At 43.6% G+C, this 21,046-nt stretch overlaps 1 protein-coding gene across 1 annotated transcript in view; it reads right to left on the minus strand.

The window, feature by feature from the left end:
• Positions 1–3,640: 3,640 nt before the first annotated feature.
• Positions 3,641–21,046, minus strand: part of masp1 (mannan-binding lectin serine peptidase 1) — a gene marked incomplete at its 3' end in the record, with an annotated part of 71,543 nt that continues 54,137 nt past the window's right edge. The window contains 6 exon segments of the mRNA NM_001160478.1: positions 3,641–3,658; positions 3,660–3,687; positions 3,690–4,412; positions 4,645–4,719; positions 14,435–14,572; positions 17,216–17,294. Of these exon segments, the coding sequence (NP_001153950.1) occupies positions 3,641–3,658; positions 3,660–3,687; positions 3,690–4,412; positions 4,645–4,719; positions 14,435–14,572; positions 17,216–17,294 (1,061 nt within the window).

The following is a 21,046-nucleotide window of genomic DNA, read 5'->3' on the forward strand; positions in this document are numbered from 1 at the left end:
TTCAGTCAGGCCAATCAAATCAAGATTATGATCAGTGATTGGTTCATTGACTATAACTGCCTTGGAAGTGAGGGATCTAACATGAAGTAGCCCTATTTTGAGATGTGAGATATCACAATCTTTTTCAATAATGTCAGGAATGGAGAGGTCTTTATTCCAGTGAGATTGCTTAAGCTAACACCTCCATGTTAAGTTTTGCCCAACCTAGATCGAGGCATATACACGGTCTAAATGGCGATATCTGAGCTGATTAAGTTTTAGGCAGACTCCACTAAGCTGTCAGCCTGGCCTGCACCGTGCTGCCTGGCCTGCACCCTATCTTATTATAAGATGAGATCACCCCCTCCCAGTTAGGATGGAGTCCGCCACTCCTCAGCAGGCCAGGCTTGGTCCTGCTTGTAGATGAGTCATATTTCGGGAGGGCAGGAAACAGTCTTCAACCAACAATTAAGTTGTGAGACTCTGCTGTAGAGCTCATCACTCCCCGTAACTGGGAGGAGGCCAGAGACAATTACTCGATGCTGACACATCTGTCTAGTTAATTTACACACTGAAGCTATGTTGTGCTTGGTGACCTCTGACTGTTTCATCCGAACATTGTTGGTGCCGACGTGGATAACAATATCCCTATTCTCTCTACATTTGCCAGTTTTAGCCTTAGCCAGCACCCTCTTTAGATTAGCCTTTACGTTGGTAGCCCTGCCCCCTGATAAACAGTGTATGATCGCTGGATTAATTTTTAAAAGTCTAATACTGGCGGTATTGGAGTCGCCAATGACTAGGGTTTTCAATTTGTCAGAGCTAATGGTGGGAGGCTTCGGCGGCTCAGACCCCGTAACGGGTGGAGGAGAGACTGGAGAAGGCTCGGAACCGGTTGAACGTTTCTGTCAGCTGAATGAGCGACACCGGTTGAGCAATCCGACAGCATTTCCTTCCAGAAGTCTTGAGAAAATTGTCCAGCTGCGGGGACTGTGCGACGGGATTTATACTACTATCTGTACTTACTGGTGGCAACGATGCTGTTTCATCCTTTCCTACTCTTAAATCACCACTGCCTAACAATTGCGTCTGAAGCTGGGCTTGCAGCACGGCTATCCTCACCATAAGGAAATAGGTTTCCTGTGTATTATGAGTACAGCGACTGCAACTAGATGGCATAGTGTTAATGTTCATGTTACTACTTAGCTTCGGCTGTTGGAGGTAGAACCATGTCCAGATGAAGTGTTCAAAAGTTGTATGAAAAAAGTTGAGCGAGGGGGAAAAAAAAACTTAAGACATTGGTAAAATGTGTAAAATAAAGATTTAGATTAAATGGTTATTAAAAATGAAAAAGTAAAACCGTAAAGTAGGCAGGAGGCAAAGTACCAACAAAGTATCCAAACAATGTATACATTTTTTTTAATTGAGTTAACAAAAACTCTCTTTTTTGCTATCTTGAGTAAGCCAGCTCAAAAATGCAGGTGTTTCAGGTTAGCTCAGTGCTTTCTGTGGTGGTGGGGCAGCAGGCGGAAAATACAGAGTGTAGGGCCACGAAAGACTGCCACGCCGCCTTCCAGTTCAAGTGAGCACAGCATAACAAGGTGAGTCCAAAAATGTCTTGAATTCTGCTGCATAAATGATGTAATATGCCAGGAAGACATGTACAGTTGAAGTCAGAAGTTTACATATACCTTAGCGAAATACATTTAAACTCAGTTTTTCACAATTCCTGACATTTAATCAGAGTAAAATGTCCCTGTCTTAGGTCAGTTAGGATAACCACTTTATTTTAAGAATGTGAAATGTCAGAATAATGGTAGAGAGAATGAAAGAATCCACAAGATTCCCACAATAAGTTGGGTGAATTTTGACCCATTCCTCCTGACAGAGCTGGTGTAACTGAGTCAGGTTTGTAGGCCTCCTTGCTCGCACACGCCATTACCTTGAACAGGAAAGTTCAGGAAAGTTGTTGAACTGCCATGTAGGCGAGTGAGTGTTCCTATCGACTGGCTCGGAGTGGGCCGTCTACCTAGCAGCTGTTAACTTATAACATTGGGCCATGTGACCTGACCAGGAACAACTCTGGGCCCTAATGATGGGCTATAAGGAGGAGCAGGTTACAAGGTCAGGAAAAACATGTTAATTCTTATAAATAGTGTAGCTACAAATAACTCCACAGTGGATCAGGCCAGAAATAACTTATTCCCACAACAATGTTTAGAAGACATGAAATTGAATACCAATTAATGTAATCTATGTCTATTTTTTTTTCTAAATCCGCAGGGGATCCCACCACAGGTAGAAGATGCATGGCAAGCACATAAACACCCCACGACCACCCCTCTTGCCCTACCAACCCCCACCTCACCCCCAAACATACACTATGGCACAAATCACTTCCTCATTATAGTTCTGATGTAATGTAAGCTACTACCCCCCCCTTCCTCCCCACTGGTAATGGCCTTGACATTAAAAACTGATAAGACAACAACTGACTTAAATGTTTTCCTCTCATGGTATAGGTCTTCATTGGTGTTGTGATTGCTAACTGCTGACAATACAGTTTACACACATACTTACAGAAGACTAAGAGTAAAGTTGAATTGATTATATTTTAATTCACAATTGACTAGATTTTAATCCACAATGTCGAAAGCACATGGACATGGTTAAATTGTCAATTCCCCTGCAGAAACATTTAATCTGACACCAATGCTGGTAGCTATGGTCTGAGAGGGATCAAGAAGAACAGAACCTCAGTAACACAACAGCATTTCAATGCCTTCTCAAAAAATGTGGTTATTTCATTATCAATTTTACCATCCATGATAATGTCAAGGAAATACAAAATAATACTGGTCAATGCCATGTGCAAATTATAAAACATCATTAGATGACATGTGCAGTATGTCCCTACTCTTATATGTTAGGGGTAACTTGTCAGATATAAATGGCTACAGCATTATATGGGTTTAGGAGTACAGTTTGTATCTGAGAGCACATGAATGATACATTGGAGTTTATCATATAAGAATGCACAAGGATTTCAAGTCGAGTTTGACATGGAATTGCTTGTCATCGGGACGTAATTGACACGATCATATAAAATATAAGGGCTTATGAGTGTGATAAGATGAGGTTGGAGTGTATTGTTGGAGTACAATAATTAATGATCAGCTTTTCAGGTATCATGTGTGGAGATAATTGGAGATAATCTTTTGAATTCATAATAGAAAATAAAAATATAATGTTGGGTGGTGTCAATTTAAAGGTTTTAAAGAATTATATTATTTCATCATCCAACTCATCTCCTAATTATAGCTGAATTTAAATGAACTTGATCCCCAACCCTGAAGAGAGGAGTTATGAAGGGGAAAGGGGACGAGGGTGCACAGGAGACCGAGGACATGAGACGTGGATAGGGGACAGGTTGAACAGAGGGGAATGATACATTGGAGTTCATCATATAAGAATGCACAAGGATTTCAAGTCGAGTTTGACATGGAAATTGCTTGTCATCGGGATGTGACTGAGCCCCCTTATTCCCTCTCACCACCACGGCCCCGTCCCCAGTTGGCTCTGCAACCAATCGGCGTAGTTGGCCACCCGGGTGTAAACTCCATAAACCCTCTGGCTCCCACACTCCTCCGGGCCCCCCCATGACACCAGGCCTTGGGCCACCCAGCGCCCGCTTCCGGGCTCCTCCATCACGAACGCCCCCCCGCTGTCCCCCAGGCACGTGTCGCGCCCACCCTCGTAGAAGCCGGCACAGAACATGTTGTCAGTGATGTTGTAGTTGATGGAGCGTGATGCATAGCTGGCCTTACACTCCTCCTGTGCCACCACAGGCAGCTTGACATACTGCAGCACGTCCGACACCATGCCCAGGTCAGAGGAGAGTGCGGTGATGTCGGCGGCCACAGAGGCATTGGGGTTGGAGATGCCCCAGCCGGCCACCAGGCCCAGGGTGTTGAGCTGGGGGCTCTGGGGCCTGTCTTTGCCCTGGGGAGGGGGCAGGCAGATGGGCCGCACCAGCTCCCCCACTGGCACCGCCTGACTCAGCTTGACCAAGGCGATGTCGTTGTTGTAGTTGCGAGGGTCGAAGTGAGGGTGGAGGATGACTTGTTCCACAGAGCGGTTGGTGGCGTTTTGCTTGGCACGGACATCGTGCAGGCCTAGGTAGACTCGGACGTGTTCGGGCGCCACAGGCACTACGGTGGCGCCGCGGCGTTGGGAGCGCAGGACGTGAGCGGCGGTGAGGACCCAAGACTCAGAGAGCAGGGCACCGCTCCCGAACCAGCGGTCCTCCGGGACACGGGACATGTCTTCCACGGTGAGGAGAACCTGCCAGGGGAAGAGACCTGGCACAGTGCTGCGCCCCCCGACGATACGCTTAATCTGTGCTGGGAAGGGCTGGGACGGCTCCCCACATGCTGAAACACACAGACATAGACACACAGTGTGTGATTTGGACTCATGCTCTCGTGATGAGGTAGCCCTGTTTGCAACTTAAAACCAGTGGCACGCTCGGTCCAAGAAAGAATTTTGAAATAGTTTAGACGATGGTTTCCCGAACAGGAGACCGGAACTCGGATCCCTACAGATCGGATCCATACACGCTTACTGTACAAATTCAACAGTTAGGCCTGCAGTTGTGAAGCTTACCTGGCAAACAGGTAGGAGTTTTAGTCCCATGTTCTGAGTTGGTCCACTCTCCCTTCTCTCCACAGGTGTACATACCTGCACAGACAGTCAATAAATGACATACAGTTGAAGTCGGAAGTTTACATACACCTTAGCCAAATACATTTAAACTCAGTTTTTCACAATTCCTGACCTTTAATCCTAGTAAACATTCCCTGTCTTAGGTCAGTTAGGATCACCACTTTATTTTAAGAAGTGAAATGTCAGAATAACATTTCACAGCTTTTATTTCTTCTGACCCACATTCCCAGTGGGTCAGAAGTTTACATACACTCAATTAGTATTTGGTAGCATTGCATTTTAATTATTTATCTTGGGTCAAACGTTTTGGGAAGCCTTCCACAAGCTTCCCACAATAAGTTGGGTGAATTTGGCCCATTCCTCCTGAAAGAGCTGGTGTAACTGAGTCAGGTTTGTAGGCTTCCTTGCACGCACACGCTTTTTCAGTTCTGACCACACATTTTCTAAAGGATTGAGGTCAGGGCTTTGTGATGGCCACTCCAATACCTTGACTTTGTTGTCCTTAAATAATTTTGCCACAACATTGGAAGTATGCTTGGGGTCATTGTCCATTTGGAAGACCCACTTGCGACCAAGCTTTAACTTCCGGACTGATGTCTTGAGATGTTGCTTCGATTTAATCTTAATCTGTATTGACGTTTTGCTTGTTTGATGGTTCGTCTGAGGACATAGTGGGATTTCCTATAAGCACCCTGATTAGTCTCCCGCCCCTTGAAAGCGGCAGCTCTAGCCTTTAGCTTGATGCGGATGTTGCCTGTAATCCATGGATTCTGTTTGGGATATGTACGTTGTATGTACAGTCACGGTGGGGATGATGTCATCCATGCACTTATTGATGAAGCCAATGACTGAGTTGGTGTATTCCTGAATGCCATTGGATTAATCCCGGAACATATTCCAGTCTGTGATAGCAAAACAGTCCTGTAGTGTAGCATCCGTGTCATCTGACCAATTCCGTATTGAGTACCGGTACTTCCTGCTTTAGTTTAGCTTGTAAGCAGGAATCAGGAGGATAGAATTGTGATCAGATTTGCCAAATGGAGGGTGGGGGAGAGTTTTGTATGCATCTCTGTGTGTGGAGTAAAGGTGGTCTAGGATTTTTTTTCCCCTAGTTGCATATGTGACATGCTGGTAAAAATTTGGTAAAACTGATTTAAGTTTGCGGTCACTAGGAGCTCCACTTCTGGGTGAGCCTTTTCTTCTTTGCTAATGGCCTTATAGAGTTGGTTGAGAGCGGTCTTAGCGCCATCTTCGCTTTGTGGTGGTAAATAGATTGCAACGAGTAATACAGATGAGAACTCTTGGTTGATAGTGTGGACGACAACTTATCATAAGGTACTCTACCTCAGGCGAGCAATACCTCGACACTTCTTTAATATTAGACATCGCACACCAGCTGTTATTGACAAAAAGACACACACCCCCTCCCCTCGTCTTACCAGAGGTAGCGTCCCTGTTCTGCCGGTGCATGGAAAATCCCTCCAGCTCTATATTGTCTGGTTATTCATTCAGCCACGTCTCAGTGAAACATGAGATACTACAGTTTTTAATGTCCCTTTGGTAGGATAATCTTAATAATAGGTCATCAATTTTGATTTCTCACGATTGCACGTTAGCAAGGAGAATGGAAGGAATTGGGAGTTTACTCGCTCGCCTCCAGCTTCTCAGAAGGATCCCCGATCTGTGTCCCCCTTTCCCAGCATATTTTCTTCACGCAAAAGGCGTGGATCTGGGCCTGTTCCAGTGAAAGCAGGATATCCTTCTCATCGGACTCGTTAAAGGAAAAAGTTTCTTCCAGTCCGTGGTGAGTAATCTCTTTTCTGATGTCCAGAAGTTATTTTCGGTCATAAGAGACGGTAGTAGCAACATTATGTACACAATAAGTAAGCTTGTTGGCGCCTGCGAGCAGTGTGGGTGCAATAATTGAATAACATAGATTTCTAAATTTATTTTGCAACGCTCGCTCACACGACGCGAGCTGTGTGGTCAGCCTGTAAGTGGTTTCTCATGGTTTTTGTATGCAATGTTCGATTATGTCAATTCTACATTTCTTCAATTTGTGTAAACTGTGAGCAAGAATAAATAAAGTCAAAGCTGCTCGTTCCCTCAATTGCCATTTAGAAAATATCAACGTGACCTAAAAATAGCATATGATGATAATGATTTTCGTAATTGCTCAACAAATCAATGTAGCCTAATGGCAGGCAGGAATTGAGTTTCAAGTAGGCCTACAGATATTCCACAATTTGTATTTGTATTTATTAAGGATCCCCATTAGCTGCTACCGAGGCAGCAGCTACTCTTCTTGCGGTCCAGCAACATTAACACAGTTATATACCGTTTAAAATAATACATTTCATAACACTATACCCAATACATTAAGTGTGTTCCCTCAGGCCACTACTCAACGATCACATATTTACAATACAACATACATGTGTACGTGTGTAGAGTGCAGGTCTTATCATGTGTGCCTGTGTGTGTGTCTCTTCACAGTCCCATAAGGTGTATTTTTATCAGTTTATCTGATTCTACTGCTTGCATCAGTTACCTGATGTGGAATAGAGTTCCATGTAGCCATGGCTCTATGTAGTACTGAGAACCTCCCATAGTCTGTCCTTGACTTGGTGATTGTTAAGAGAACTTTGGTCGCATGTTCTGTGGGGTATGCATGGGTGTCCGTACTATGTGCTAGTTGTTTAAACCCCTTGGTGCATTCAGCATGTCAACACTTCTTACAAAAACAAACACTGAAGTCAAGCTCTCCTCCACTTTGAGCAATGAGAGATTTACATGCATATTAATAATGTTAGCTCTCCATGTGCATTTAAGGGCCAGCCATGCTGACCTGTTCTGAGCCAATTGTAATTTTCCGAGGTCCCTCTTTGTGCTACCTGACCACACAACTGAACAGTAGTCCAGGTGCGACAAAACTAGAGCCTGTAGGACCAGCCTTGTTGTTAGTGTTGTTAAAAGTGCAGAGCAGTGCTTTATATGAAAGTGTTAATTATTTGAAGTGAAGTTTTTAAACTCGTTTTAATTGTTAACTTAACTATTATTCATGATGAACTAGTGTCAATGTTGATTAATCCCAGGTCACAATCCTGCAATAAAGAGCAGAAGGGAATCTGTCTCTAATTTGTATTTTTCTGTGTTTTATTCTCAAATGAACACTACCTTTTTGTTCAGTTGTAAGCTCTCCAATTAGTTTAATTTGATTATCACTCTTTTTTCAGAATATCAGCCATGTGAACCCATTAAGCAAATGATATTGGCATGCAACGGCAATTCAGCCATAGGCCTACAGCAGTGGTTACCAACACCAGTCCTTGAGTAACCCCAACAGCACACTTTTGTTGTAGCCCCGGACAAACATACCTGATTCAACTCATTGAGGGGCTGATGAGTAGTTGACAAGTTGAATCAGGTGTGCTTGTCTGGGGGTACAATAAAAATGTGTACTGTCAGGGATACTCATGGATCGGAGTTTGGAACAACTGGCCTACAGTATGATGGCATTTGCCTTATGGCCATTTGCAATGCACCCATTGACATTGTGCATCTGAAGCAAAGAATAGCTTAACTCACACATTGTTTACATAGTGTTGAGCTATATGTTCTCAATTTAAAAATGATACCAGTAAACAATGCATATGAGGCTAATCACTATACTCGTTTTTGTACATGCATTGTGCTGACATGAAATTGTTTAGTGCAAATCCAACCCCTAGGTAGTGAAATGTCTGGAATCAGATGATAGGCTGTTTAGTTTAAAACATACACACAACTACTACAACCACCAAGTTCAATGACAGATACTTTTCTCCCAGAAGGTCTCATTGGCACTTGGAGTTGCCACTATGATAATGAATATGGTTTGCCTAAAGTGTTTAAACTGTAAAGAAAGAATAGTTAGGCTATAAGAAATATATTTTATTCAATGGGGCAAGAAAAAGCAGAGATGACACACAAAATACTTTTCATTTCACCCATACAACAATATAGACTATTATTGAAATAAAGTATGTTCACAAACATATATCCAAATGACATGTTATATAGTCATACAGTATAAGGGGCATGAGGACAAGGTGAAGGTACTTTGTACTCAAATGGCACAACAGAATCATTTAGATTGACCAAAGCACAGCATAATACAACCATCTTGTACCATCTTGTATTGTATTGAGGGATGTCTCCTTTCATATCTGGAAAAGGACAAAGTAGTAAACTGCTGCAGCATTGCTCAGCTTCACAGTGGGAATCAAGTCGATGGGTGTCTTGATAGAGGTCAACTGGTGAACCTACAGTACATAAACAAATGAAAAGCACACCTGATGTTAGAATATCCTGTAAATTCATTAGGTAATCTATATCATCAGGGCTCTTGATTGTTTAGTTGTGTTTAATTCATTCAGGTGTTTTAGTGTTATATAAAGATTCAATCTATTGTTGGAACAACCAATAGTCAACACAGCAGGTTGTCCTACCCCATTGAGGCCTTTTTCCTATGACTGTAATGTCCATACATTTCCCCTCTTATGAATAAAGTGCTCAACAAATTATCATTGGGTCAGTACCACTGGAGTCTTTCTAGACAATAATATCCTCTTCTAGGCTATTTGGATGTCATATTGTAGAATTTGTTTATCCCCTTTTCATGGTCATGGCTAGAAGGATCCAGCTTTTGTCAAATTAACATCAAATTTGACTTTTTTAGCAGGTTAGTAGTAATTACACAGCAGGTTACGATAATTAGGTTAAGGTTAGGAAAAGGTTCAGCTAAAATGCAAAAAAATATATACTTAACATTAATTTGACAAAAGCTGGATCCCTTCTAGCCATTACCCCTTCTCATAAGTCTAGATTGCATGGTTGCATCTAAGAAAAGGTTGTTTTATTGTTCTGTCATCAGAGTAGGCTTAGGCTACCGTCATCTTAAAAAAGATTCTGCTAATGTCTCCAGTCATATAAAGTGTAGTAGAATTTCATTAAATGTTTATCAAAGGCCACATTTTTCCTGTGCAAAGGAAATAAACCTGTAGGCCTATTCCACTACACACTCATTAATAGCCTAAATTATGACTATCCAATCTACTCATCACATTAGGAATAGTAGGCTTACATTAGTTTGCAAATGCGATGATAGATGCATACAATCCTTCGTTATAATACAGCATTTTTATGGTAAAAAAAAATTGCTTCCTGAAATACTTGAAACTCACTCGCCGCCTATGTAAGAGACATGGTAATCGCTAGACTAAAAGCTATATAGCTAGCTAATGTTGGCTAACTTAGTCTTGTTCTTAACGCCTGTTTAGCATAACAGCCAAACTAAAAATAAAAAAAACTATCATACTTACCAGTGGGTTCAGGTCTTCACGAGCAAAAAGGTTTCTTTGCTTTTCTGACAGTTCTTGAGTCTTGTCTCGTTGGTGTTTCATGATTGCAGGTCATCTGTAAAAAAAAAAAATCCTGTTGTCTTTCCTGCTTTGTTAGAGCAGCTAAATACTGCACAGAAATTGACCGTGATAATTAATCAACTTATTTTAGGCACTGTTAACATGCAGCATGGGGTAGCCACTTGGCTGTAGTTGTCCATATAATTGATGTGGTGGGCTTCCAACATGGCCATCAGGATGTGTCATACATCAACTGGCAACCCTCTATGTTGACCTTGAGATTATTGGTTAGGCTACAGTGAAATGTATGAGCTTTCAGGCCTATAGGCCTAATATACGAATATTGAAGCGGCTCAGGTGTAGCTCAATGGTTTAATACTCGGTAGGTTTATTGATTGTACATACATATGAAAGTAATGTCAATATGTAGCCCAATCTAGCTATCATATAATTTGGTGCATTTTACAATTTGGTGCATCTCGTTTTCATAAAAATAAAATTGAATCCTTGCTTCCCTTGTATACAACATTGCAAACTTTTTAGGCTATTTATATTTAACAATTACGTTTTCAGCGTTCACAGAGAGACAGAAACATCGTCATTCTATGTTTAGCGGAAATCTAACGACGCACTTTGCTGTTCTAAATCAACTAAAATTTTATTTGTCACATACACATGGTTAGCAGATGTTAATGCGAGTGTAGTGAAATGCTTGTGCTTCTAGTTCCGACAATGCAGTAATAACCAACAAGTAATCTAGCTAACAATTCAAAAACTACTACCTTATAGACACAAGTGTAAGGGAATAAAGAATGTGTACATAAGATATGAATGAGAGATGGTACAGAGCGGCATAGGCAAGATACAGTAGATGGTATTGAGTTCCGTATATACATATGAGATGAGTATGTAAACAAAGTGGCATAGTTAAAGTGGCTAGTGACACATGTATTACATAAATATGCAGTAGATGATAGAGTACAGTATATACATATACATATGAGATGAATAATGTAGGGTATGTAAACATTATATTAGGTAGCATTGTTTAAAGTGGCTAGTGATATATTTTACATCAATTCCCATTATTAAAGTGGCTGGAGTTGAGTCAGTGTTTTGGCAGCAGCCACTCAATGTTAGTGGTGGCTGTTTAACAGTCTGATGGCCTTGAGATAGAAGCTGTTTTTCAGTCTCTCGGTCCCAGCTTTGATGCACCTGTACTGACCTCGCCTTCTGGATGATAGCGGGGTGAACAGGCAGTGGCTCGGGTGGTTGATGTCCTTGATGATCTTTATGGCCTTCCTGTGACATCGGGTGGTGTAGGTGTCCTGGAGGGCAGGTAGTTTGCCCCCGGTGATGCGTTGTGCAGACCTCACTACCCTCTGGAGAACCTTATGGTTGTGGGCGGAGCAGTTGCCGTACCAGGCGGTGATACAGCCCAACAGGATGCTCTCGATTATGCATCTGTAGAAGTTTGTGAGTGCTTTTGGTGACAAGCCAAATTTCTTCAGCCTCCTGAGGTTGAAGAGGCGCTGCTGCGCCTTCTTCACGATGCTGTCTGTGTGGGTGGACCAATTCAGTTTGTCTGTGATGTGTATGCCGAGGAACTTAAAACTTACTACCCTCTCCACTACTGTTCCATCGATGTGGATAGGGGGGTGTTCCCTCTGCTGTTTCCTGAAGTCCACAATCATCTCCTTAGTTTTGTTGACGTTGAGTGTGAGGTTATTTTCCTGACACCACACTCCGAGGGCCCTCACCTCCTCCCTGTAGGCCGTCTCGTCGTTGTTGGTAATCAAGCCTACCACTGTTGTGTCGTCCGCAAACTTGATGATTGAGTTGGAGGCGTGCGTGGCCACACAGTCGTGGGTGAACAGGGAGTACAGGAGAGGGCTCAGAACGCACCCTTGTGGGGTCCCAGTGTTGAGGATCAGTGGGGTGGAGATGTTGTTGCCTACCCTCACCACCTGGGGGCGGCCCGTCAGGAAGTCCAGTACCCAGTTGCACAGGGCGGGGTCGAGACTTGTTTGGAGACGAGCTTGGAGGGCACTATGGTGTTAAATGCCGAGCTGTAGTCGATGAACAGCATTCTCACATAGGTATTCCTCTTGTCCAGATGGGTTAGGGCAGTGTGGAGTGTGGTTGAGATTGCATCGTCTGTGGACCTATTTGGGCGGTAAGCAAATTGGAGTGGGTCTAGGGTGTCAGGTAGGGTGGAGGTGATATGGTCCTTGACTAGTCTCTCAAAGCACTTCATGATGACGGAAGTGAGTGTTACGGGGCGGTAGTCATTTAGCTCAGTTACCTTAGCTTTCTTGGGAACAGGAACAATGGTGGCCCTCTTGAAGCATGTGGGAACAACAGACTGGTATAGGGATTGTTTGAATATGTCCGTAAACACACCAGCCAGCTGGTCTGCGCATGCTCTGAGGGCGCGGCTGGGGATGCCGTCTGGGCCTGCAGCCTTGCGAGGGTTAACACGTTTAAATGTTTTCCTCACGTCGGCTGCAGTGAAGGAGAGTCCGCATGTTTTGGTTGCAGGCCGTGGCAGTGGCACTGTATTGTCCTCAAAGCGGGCAAAAAAGTTATTTAGTCTGCCTGGGAGCAAGACATCCTGGTCCGTGACGGGCTGGTTTTCTTTTTGTAATCCGTGATTGACTGTAGACCCTGCCACATACCTCTTGTGTCTGAGCCGTTGAATTGAGATTCTACTTTGTCTCTATACTGACGCTTAGCTTGTTTGATTGCCTTGCGGAGGGAATAGCTACACTGTTTGTATTCGGTCATGTTTCCGGTCAGCTTGCCCTGATTAAAAGCAGTGGTTCGCGCTTTCAGCTTCACGCGAATGCTGCCATCAATCCACGGTTTCTGGTTTGGGAATGTTTTAATCATTGCTATGGGCATCTTCAACGCACGTTCTAATGAACTCGCTCACCGAATCAGCATATTCGTCAATGTTGTTGTTTGATGCAATACAAAACATATCCCAGTCCACGTGATGGAAGCAGTCTTGGAGTGTGGAATCAGATTGTTCAACGCTGGTCCGACCAGACCTCAGCGCGGGAGCTTCTTGTTTTAGTTTCTGTCTGTAGGCAGGGATCAACAAAATGGAGTCGTGGTCAGCTTTTCCGAAAGGAGGGCGGGGCAGGGCCTTATAAGCGTCGCGGAAGTTAGAATAGCAATGATCCAAGGTTTTTCCAGCCCTGTTGCACAATCGATATGCTGATACAATTTAGGGAGTCTTGTTTTCAGATTAGCCTTGTTAAAATCCCCAGCTACAATGAATGGATTCCAGTTCCATATGGATTCCAGTTTGCAAAGAGTCAAATAAAGTTTGTTCAGAGCCATCGATGTGTCTGCTTGGGGGGGGATATATATACGGCTGTGATTATAATCGAAGAGAATTCCCTTGGTAGATAATGCGGTCGACATTTGATTGTGAGGAATTCTAAATCAGGTGAACAGAAGGACTTGAGTTCCTGTATGTTGTTGTGGCCACACCACGTCTCGTTAACCATGAAGCATACGCCCCCGCCCCTCTTCTTACCAGAAAGATGTTTGTTTCTGTTGGCGCGATGCGTGGAGAAACCAGCTGGCTGCACCGACTCCGATAGCGTCTCTCCAGTGAGCCATGTTTCCGTGAAGCAAAGAACGTTACAGTCTCTGATGTCCCTCTGGAATGCTACCCTTGCTCGGATTTCATCAACCTTGTTGTCAAGAGACTGGACATTGGCGAGTAGAATGCTAGGGAGTGGCGCGCGATGTGCCCGTCTCCGGAGCCTGACCAGAAGATCGCTTCGTTTCCCCCTTTTACGAAGTCGTTTTTTTGGGTTGCCGGCTGGGATCCATTCCGTTGTCCTGGGTGAAAGGCAGAACACAGGATCCGCTTCGCGAAAGTCATATTCTTGGTCGTACTGATGGTGAGTTGACGCTGCTCTTATATTCAGTAGTTCTTCTCGACTGTATGTAATGAAACCTAAGATGACCTGGGGTACCAATGTAAGAAATAACACGTAAAAAAACAAAACTGCATAGTTTCCTAGGAATGCGAAGCGAGGCGGCCATCTCTGTCGGCGCCCGAAGTTCTGAATTAGATAAGAGTGCTCTGAGGCAGGCGTTATAGTACGAGCGTTTTCAAGTGCAACGTTAATAAAGACGATTTTGGGAAGCCGCTCGGAAATTTTAAGATTACCTTATGAAGGTTATATCGATGAATTTAGCCTTAAAATGCTTTTTGGAAACCGGGCCCTGGCTCTTATAGGAACCAGAGTTTTTCCTGGTCAGGTTGCATGGTCAAGAACACTTTGGGCCCTAAGATGGGAACATACTGTTGATCTTGGGGTGAATCTGGTACATGGACTCCCTGCAGATGTACTGGATTATAGAACCGAACAGGGTGCTGTTGCTAGAGCTCTCGAAGATGACGTCACCCATGGCAACCTCCCCAGGAGTCCCACAATCCACAACTGAGAGAGGAAGGAGAGGAAAAAGAGTATTAGCAAATACTGTATGGTTTGAAGAAATGGATCGAGAACTGGACAAGGGTTAAAGAGGAAACATGGGACATGAGCAGCACAAACATGTCATTAGATCGGCAGATATAATTTATTCTCCATGTACTTGATAATATTAATAATTTTTTTAATGACTTCAGGGTTCTCCACAGGATTTTTTAAAACACAATCAGTCCCACCGCGACGCCGGCGCGATTTGGACTTCTAACCCCAAATCTAACCCTTGTGTGTTTGAGCTAAAGACTTCTGGTTTATACCATTGGATCTTTTATTCTGCATCTGTTGGTACCAACCATTAGTCTGTGTGATTAAGGGGGGCTGAGCTAGAGTGGTGTTTGTGAGACAAGGAAAATGACGGATCCCGAAAATGACATACCCAAACTGCCTGTAGCTCAGGACCTGAAGCAAAGATATGCATATTCCTGAAACCATTTGATTGAAACACTTTGAAGTTTGTGGAAATGTGAAATTAATGTAGGAGAATATAACACATTAGATCTGGGAAAAAAATAAAATAATTGTACCATCATCTTTGAAATACAAGAAAAAGGCCATAATGTATTATTCCAAACCAGGCACAATTTAGATTTTTCCCACTAGATGGCAGCAGTGTATGTGCAACGTTTTAGACTGATCCAATGAACCATTGCATTTATGTTCAAAAGTTTGTATCAAAACTGCCCAAATGTTCCTAATTGGTTAATTAATAACTTTTTATGTTCATAACTGTGCACTCTCCTCAAACAATAGCATGGTATCCTTTCACTATAATAGCTACTCTTTATTGGACAGTCAGTTAGATTAACAAGAATTTAAGCTTTCTGTCAATATCAGATATGTCTATGTCCTGGGAAATGTTCGTATTATTTACAACCTCATGCTAATCGCATTAGCCTACGTTAGCTCAACCATCCCGCTGAGGACACACCGATCCTGTTTGAGTTTAAAAAAAAACATCAGTAGAGTCCGAAATGGTTTGTGCTACAAACTATTAATGAAAAGCAGACTCTCACGAACATGCACATGTAACTTTTAACAAGAAACACCTGTTAATTGAAATGAATTCCATGAACCTCATGAAGCTGGTTGAGATAATGCCAACAGTGTGCAAAGCTATCATCAGGGGAAAGGGTGGCTACTTTGAAGAATCTCAAATATAAAATATATTTTGATTTGTTTAACACTTTTTGGATACTACATGATTCCATATGTGTAATTTCATAGTTTTGATGTCTTCACTATTATTCTACAATGTAGAAAATAGTAAAAATAAAGAAAAACACTTGAATGATTAGATGTGTCCAAACCTTTGACTTGTACTGTAAATTCATTTTTATTAGGTTTTTGCTTTGACTGACCTATTTCAGTCAAAATTCATAAATGTAACTGTTTATGTAAAAACTTTGAGGCTAAATATAATGGCTGGAAATGCAGATAAATTAAAAGCGCAAAGATTTTTGCATTTTTGAACACCTGTAACTGCCATTTCCTTCTTTCAATTTTGACATAGTGGTGCAGCCAGTCCACAAGGTGACGCAGCGCCTTTCTTACATTCTTTGGGGAAAACCCAGACTATTATAGACTACCGAATGGATGGGAGTCTGATGATCACCAATAACATGACTGATAGAAGAGAGATGAGCCAATGGGAGAAAGCATATTGTAGTGGAACTGTACCTCTCGTCATGTGCTCATGACGCTAAAGAATTCAGTCCTCCATAGTGCTAAATATGGCATGCTTCTCTTTCTGCTCTGAGATTCTATTTTCTAGGCTGTGGTTATTCAATTGAATTTGTATTGGGCTCCCGAGTGGCGCACCAGTCTAAGGCACTGCATCTCAGTGTAAAAGGGATCACTACAGTCCCTGGTTCAAATCCAGGCTGTTTCACATCTGGCTGTGATTGGGAGTCCCATAGGGCGGCGCACAATTGGCCCAGCGTTGGTCAGGGTAGGCTGTCATTGTAAATAAGAATTTGTTCTTAACTGGCTTGCCTAGTTAACTCAATTAATTATTACAGTGAAATAAACACAAACACACTGAATAAGAAAGATTCCAGAGTTTATTGCAGTGTGTGATGTCACACTCCAGAGTCAACAGTACAGTGTGATGTGGGAGACAAGGGGAAAAGATTCCTTATGACTTCCTACAATTGCTTTTCTCTCCTTGTCAATGCCATAACCTTGTGATCTAGAGAAGCACTGAACTTGAAGACAACAAGTCTGTACAGGGACACTGGTTAGATGTCACTGCATGGCTTTAGTACAGTATCTGATTTCTTAGAATGCTGGGCAGAGATCGACGGCTCCTCCGAGATTCAATTTCTGGATGGCGGTGGATGAGAGGAGTAAGGAAAGAGGGAGAGGGAGAATATGGAGAGAGGGAAAGAGGAGACAGAGTACTGTACAATGGAAATATATACACAGAAGGCAGAATACAATGAAAGGACCAGGAAGTTCCTATGTGATATAGAGGCCTCATTAAACATTACATTAATATGATACTCAGATTGAAATCCAATCTACACTGAACCAAATTCTATGCCATACAACACACAAACACATGCAGGCGCACACACACATTACATTATCACTTACTTTCACAAAGTGGGACAAAACTGTTCCATGAGCCATCTTTCTGACACTCGATCTGAAAGTGCTCCAGTTCCTCTCCATCCTTTCAGAAAGAGAGAGAGAGGAAAAATACAATTGATCAACAAAATGTAGCATTTTTCAAACAGCTAAAACAGCTTTTTCCTGCATCACTATGCATAATTCTATGTAAAAAAAAGTTTTATATATATATATATATAGTGGGGAGAGCAAGTATTTGATACACTGCCGATTTAGCAGGTTTTCCTACTTACAAAGCATGTAGAGTGTCACGGTCGTCCTCCTCTTCATCTGAAGAGGAGAGGCGAGAAGGATCAGAGGACCAAAACGCAGCGTTGTATGTGTTCATAGTGAATATTTAATTAAAGAAAGTACTGAACACTGCATACAAAAACAATAAACAAATAACAACCGTGAAGCTACAAATGAGACCTGTGCTGACACAAGCCACTAACATAGACAATCACCCACAAACAAACAGTGCAACCCAGGCTACCTAAGTATGATTCTCAATCAGAGACACCTAATGACACCTGCCTCTGATTGAGAACAATACTAGGCCGAAACATACAACTCCCCAAATCATAGAAAAACAAACAGACTGCCCACCCAACTCACGCCCTGACCATACTAAATAAATACAAAACAAAGGAAATAAAGGTCAGAACGTGACAGTACCCCCCCCCACCCCCCCCAAAGGTGCGGACTCCGGCCGCAAAACCTTAACCTATAGGGGAGGGTCTGGGTGGGCGACTGTCCGCGGTGGCGGCTCTGGCGCGGGATGCAGACCCCACTTCACCATCGTCTTAGTCCGCCTCATTGTCCGCCTCCGTGGCTTCCTAACCACGGCAACCCTTCCAAATGACCCCACTGGACAGAGGGGCGGCAGCTCGGGACAGAGGGGCGGAAGCTCAGGACAGAGGGGCGGAAGCTTGGGCACCTCTGGGCTGAGGGGCTCTGGCGCCTCTGGGCTGAGGGGCTCTGGCGCCTCAGACTCCGGCAGCGCCGGACAGGCGGGAGGCTCCGGCAGCGCCGGACAGGCGGGACCACCTGTAGGGAGACAACAGAGAAACAGCCTGGTGCGTGGGGCTGCCCCAGGACCCACCAGGCTGGGGAGACCTCCAGGAGGCCTGGTGTAAGGAGGCACCTGAAGGACCGGGCGGTGGGGGAGCACTGGAGCTCTGGTGCGCAGCCTTGGTGCCAAGGCTCCACTCCCCCAGGCTGGATCCCTACTCTAGCCCGGACCCTCCAGAGTGCAGGCACAGGTTGAACCGGGCTGTGGGTAAGCCCGGGAGATCTAGTGCCTACTACGCGCACCTCTCCCTTAGGCTCCACTCCCACATTTGTCCAGCACGAGCGGAGCACAGGCATAGGACGCACTGCACCCTCCCAGCGCCCCGGAGACACAGCACGCAGAGCCGGCGCAGGATACCCTGGCCCGAAACGGCGTACCGGCGACCAGACACGCTGAGCAGGCACCATACGCCCTGGCTGGATACCCACACTCGCATGACACTCTCGGGGGGCTACCCTATAGCGCACCGGGCTATAGGCACGTACTGGCGACACCGTCCCTCTCCGTTCAATATCTCCTGCCATGTCCAGGAGTCCTGTGATGCTGGCTGCTGTTGTTGCTGCTGCCGCTGCTGCCGCTGCTGCCGTCGCTGTCCTTTACCACGCCGCTTGGTCCTTGGTTGGTGGGTGATTCTGTCATTGTGTTTGTGGCACCAGATAGGACTGTTTCGTTTTTTTCACGTTTCTTGTTTTGTAGATTGTTGTACTTTCATCTTTATTAAAGATGTACAAAACTAACCACGCTGCATTTTGGTCCGCCTCTCTTTCCCCAGAAGAAAACCATGACAGAGTTCTTCAATTTTTATCATAGGTACACTTCAACTGTGAGAGACGGAATCTAAAACAAAAATGCAAATGAATTACTTAAAAATCATACAATGTGTTTTTCTGGATTTTTGTTTTAGATTCCATCTCTCACAGTTGAAGTGTACCTATGATAAAAATTACAGACCTCTACATGCTTTAGTAGGAAAAGTAGGAAAACCTGCAAAATCGGCAGTGTATCAAATACTTGTTCTCCCCACTGTATATATACACACATGTCTTTTTTTCTGCATATCTAAGCATATCTCTTGAGCTGTCAGTGTCCTCCTGACAGGTTATTTTTTTAAAGAAACAAAATATGCATCTCTATTAAAATCTGGGTAAAATACTGAAAGGAATGTGAGTCTTATTCAGTACATTCAGTACTAAAGTCTACCAACCTTGTCAGCAGGCATGCCAGCTAAGATAGTTAGACAAGCTTGCTACTCTAACTTGATTGATAGCCTGAATTGCTTCTTGATAGCTAGTTATGAGCTGGGAACCTATCTGGGCTAGCTAAAGCCGACTAGCTAAAATTGCTAAGTGGCTAACAGTATTACATACTGTAAGTCAAATCTGAGGGGGCCCCTGTGCACACCTCTGGTCATGGGGTCGATTCCTACTGGAGCCACCCATACGAAAATGTGTGCAAGCATGACTGTAAATCACTTTGATAAAAATGTGTGCTAAGTGGCATTCATATACAGTTGGTTCCAAAATAATTATCACCCTTGATAAAGATGAGCAAAAAAGACTGTACAAAATAAATCATACAAATACTGAGCTATATTAAATGCTCAAAGAAATGTGGGATTTTTAAAATTATTTATACTAATACAATTGCTCAGAGAAGGAGACAAGTAATAGAAAAATACATAAAAAAGAAAGGGACCCATATTTTCAATACTACACCACCTTCCCCGTGTGAGGACAAGGGCACTGAGCCTTTTTCTAAAATGTTTTATGAGATTGGAGAACACATTGGGAGGGATCTTAGACAATTCCTCCATACAGAATACTTCCAGATCCTTGATATTCTTTGGCATGCGCTTATGGACTGTCCTCTTTAATTCAAACCCCAGGTTTTCAATGGGGTTGATGTACGGAGACAGCCCAAAGGCTGGCAGATAGCGATATTAAGTCATTTAATCTAAACCTCCAAAGGGAATGTGTGCAACCACTCAAGGTCCTAAACGATATCATAACTGCCATCGATAAAAGACAGTACTGTGCAGCCGTCTTCATCGACCTGGGCAAGGCTTTCGACTCTGTCAATCACCGTATTCTAATCAGCAGACTCAACAGCCTTGGTTTCTCTAATGACTGCCTCGCCTGGTTCACCAACTACTTCTCAGATATAGTTCAGTGTGTCAAAATGGAGGGCCTGTTGTCAGGACCTCTGGCAGTCTCTATATGGGAGACACAGGGTTCAATTCTCGGGCCGAATCTTTTCTCTGTATATATCAATGATGTCGCTCTTGCTGCAGGTGACTCTTTGATCCACCTCTATGCAGACAACGCCATTCTGTGTACATATGGCCCTTCTTTGGACACTGTTAACAAACCTCCAAACGAGCCTCAATGCCATACAACACTCCTTCCGTGGTCTCCAACTGCTCTTAAATGCTAGTAAAACGAAATGCATGCTCTTCAACCGATCGCTGCCCGCACCCGCCCGCCCGGCTAGAATCACTGCTATGGACGGTTCTGACTCAGAATATGTGGACAACTTTAAATACCTAGGTGTCTGGCTAGATTGTAAACTCTCCTTCCAGACTCATATTAAGCATCTCCAATCCAAAATGACATCTAGAATCGGCTTCCTATATTGCAACAAAGCCTCCTTCACTCATGCCAAACATAACCTCGTAAAACTGACTATCCTACCGATCCTTGACCTGTATGCTCTCGTTGGCTGATCCTCGCTACATAATCCTC

Source organism: Oncorhynchus mykiss, chromosome 15 (assembly GCF_013265735.2).
Source record: "Oncorhynchus mykiss isolate Arlee chromosome 15, USDA_OmykA_1.1, whole genome shotgun sequence".
Taxonomy (NCBI): domain Eukaryota; kingdom Metazoa; phylum Chordata; class Actinopteri; order Salmoniformes; family Salmonidae; genus Oncorhynchus; species Oncorhynchus mykiss.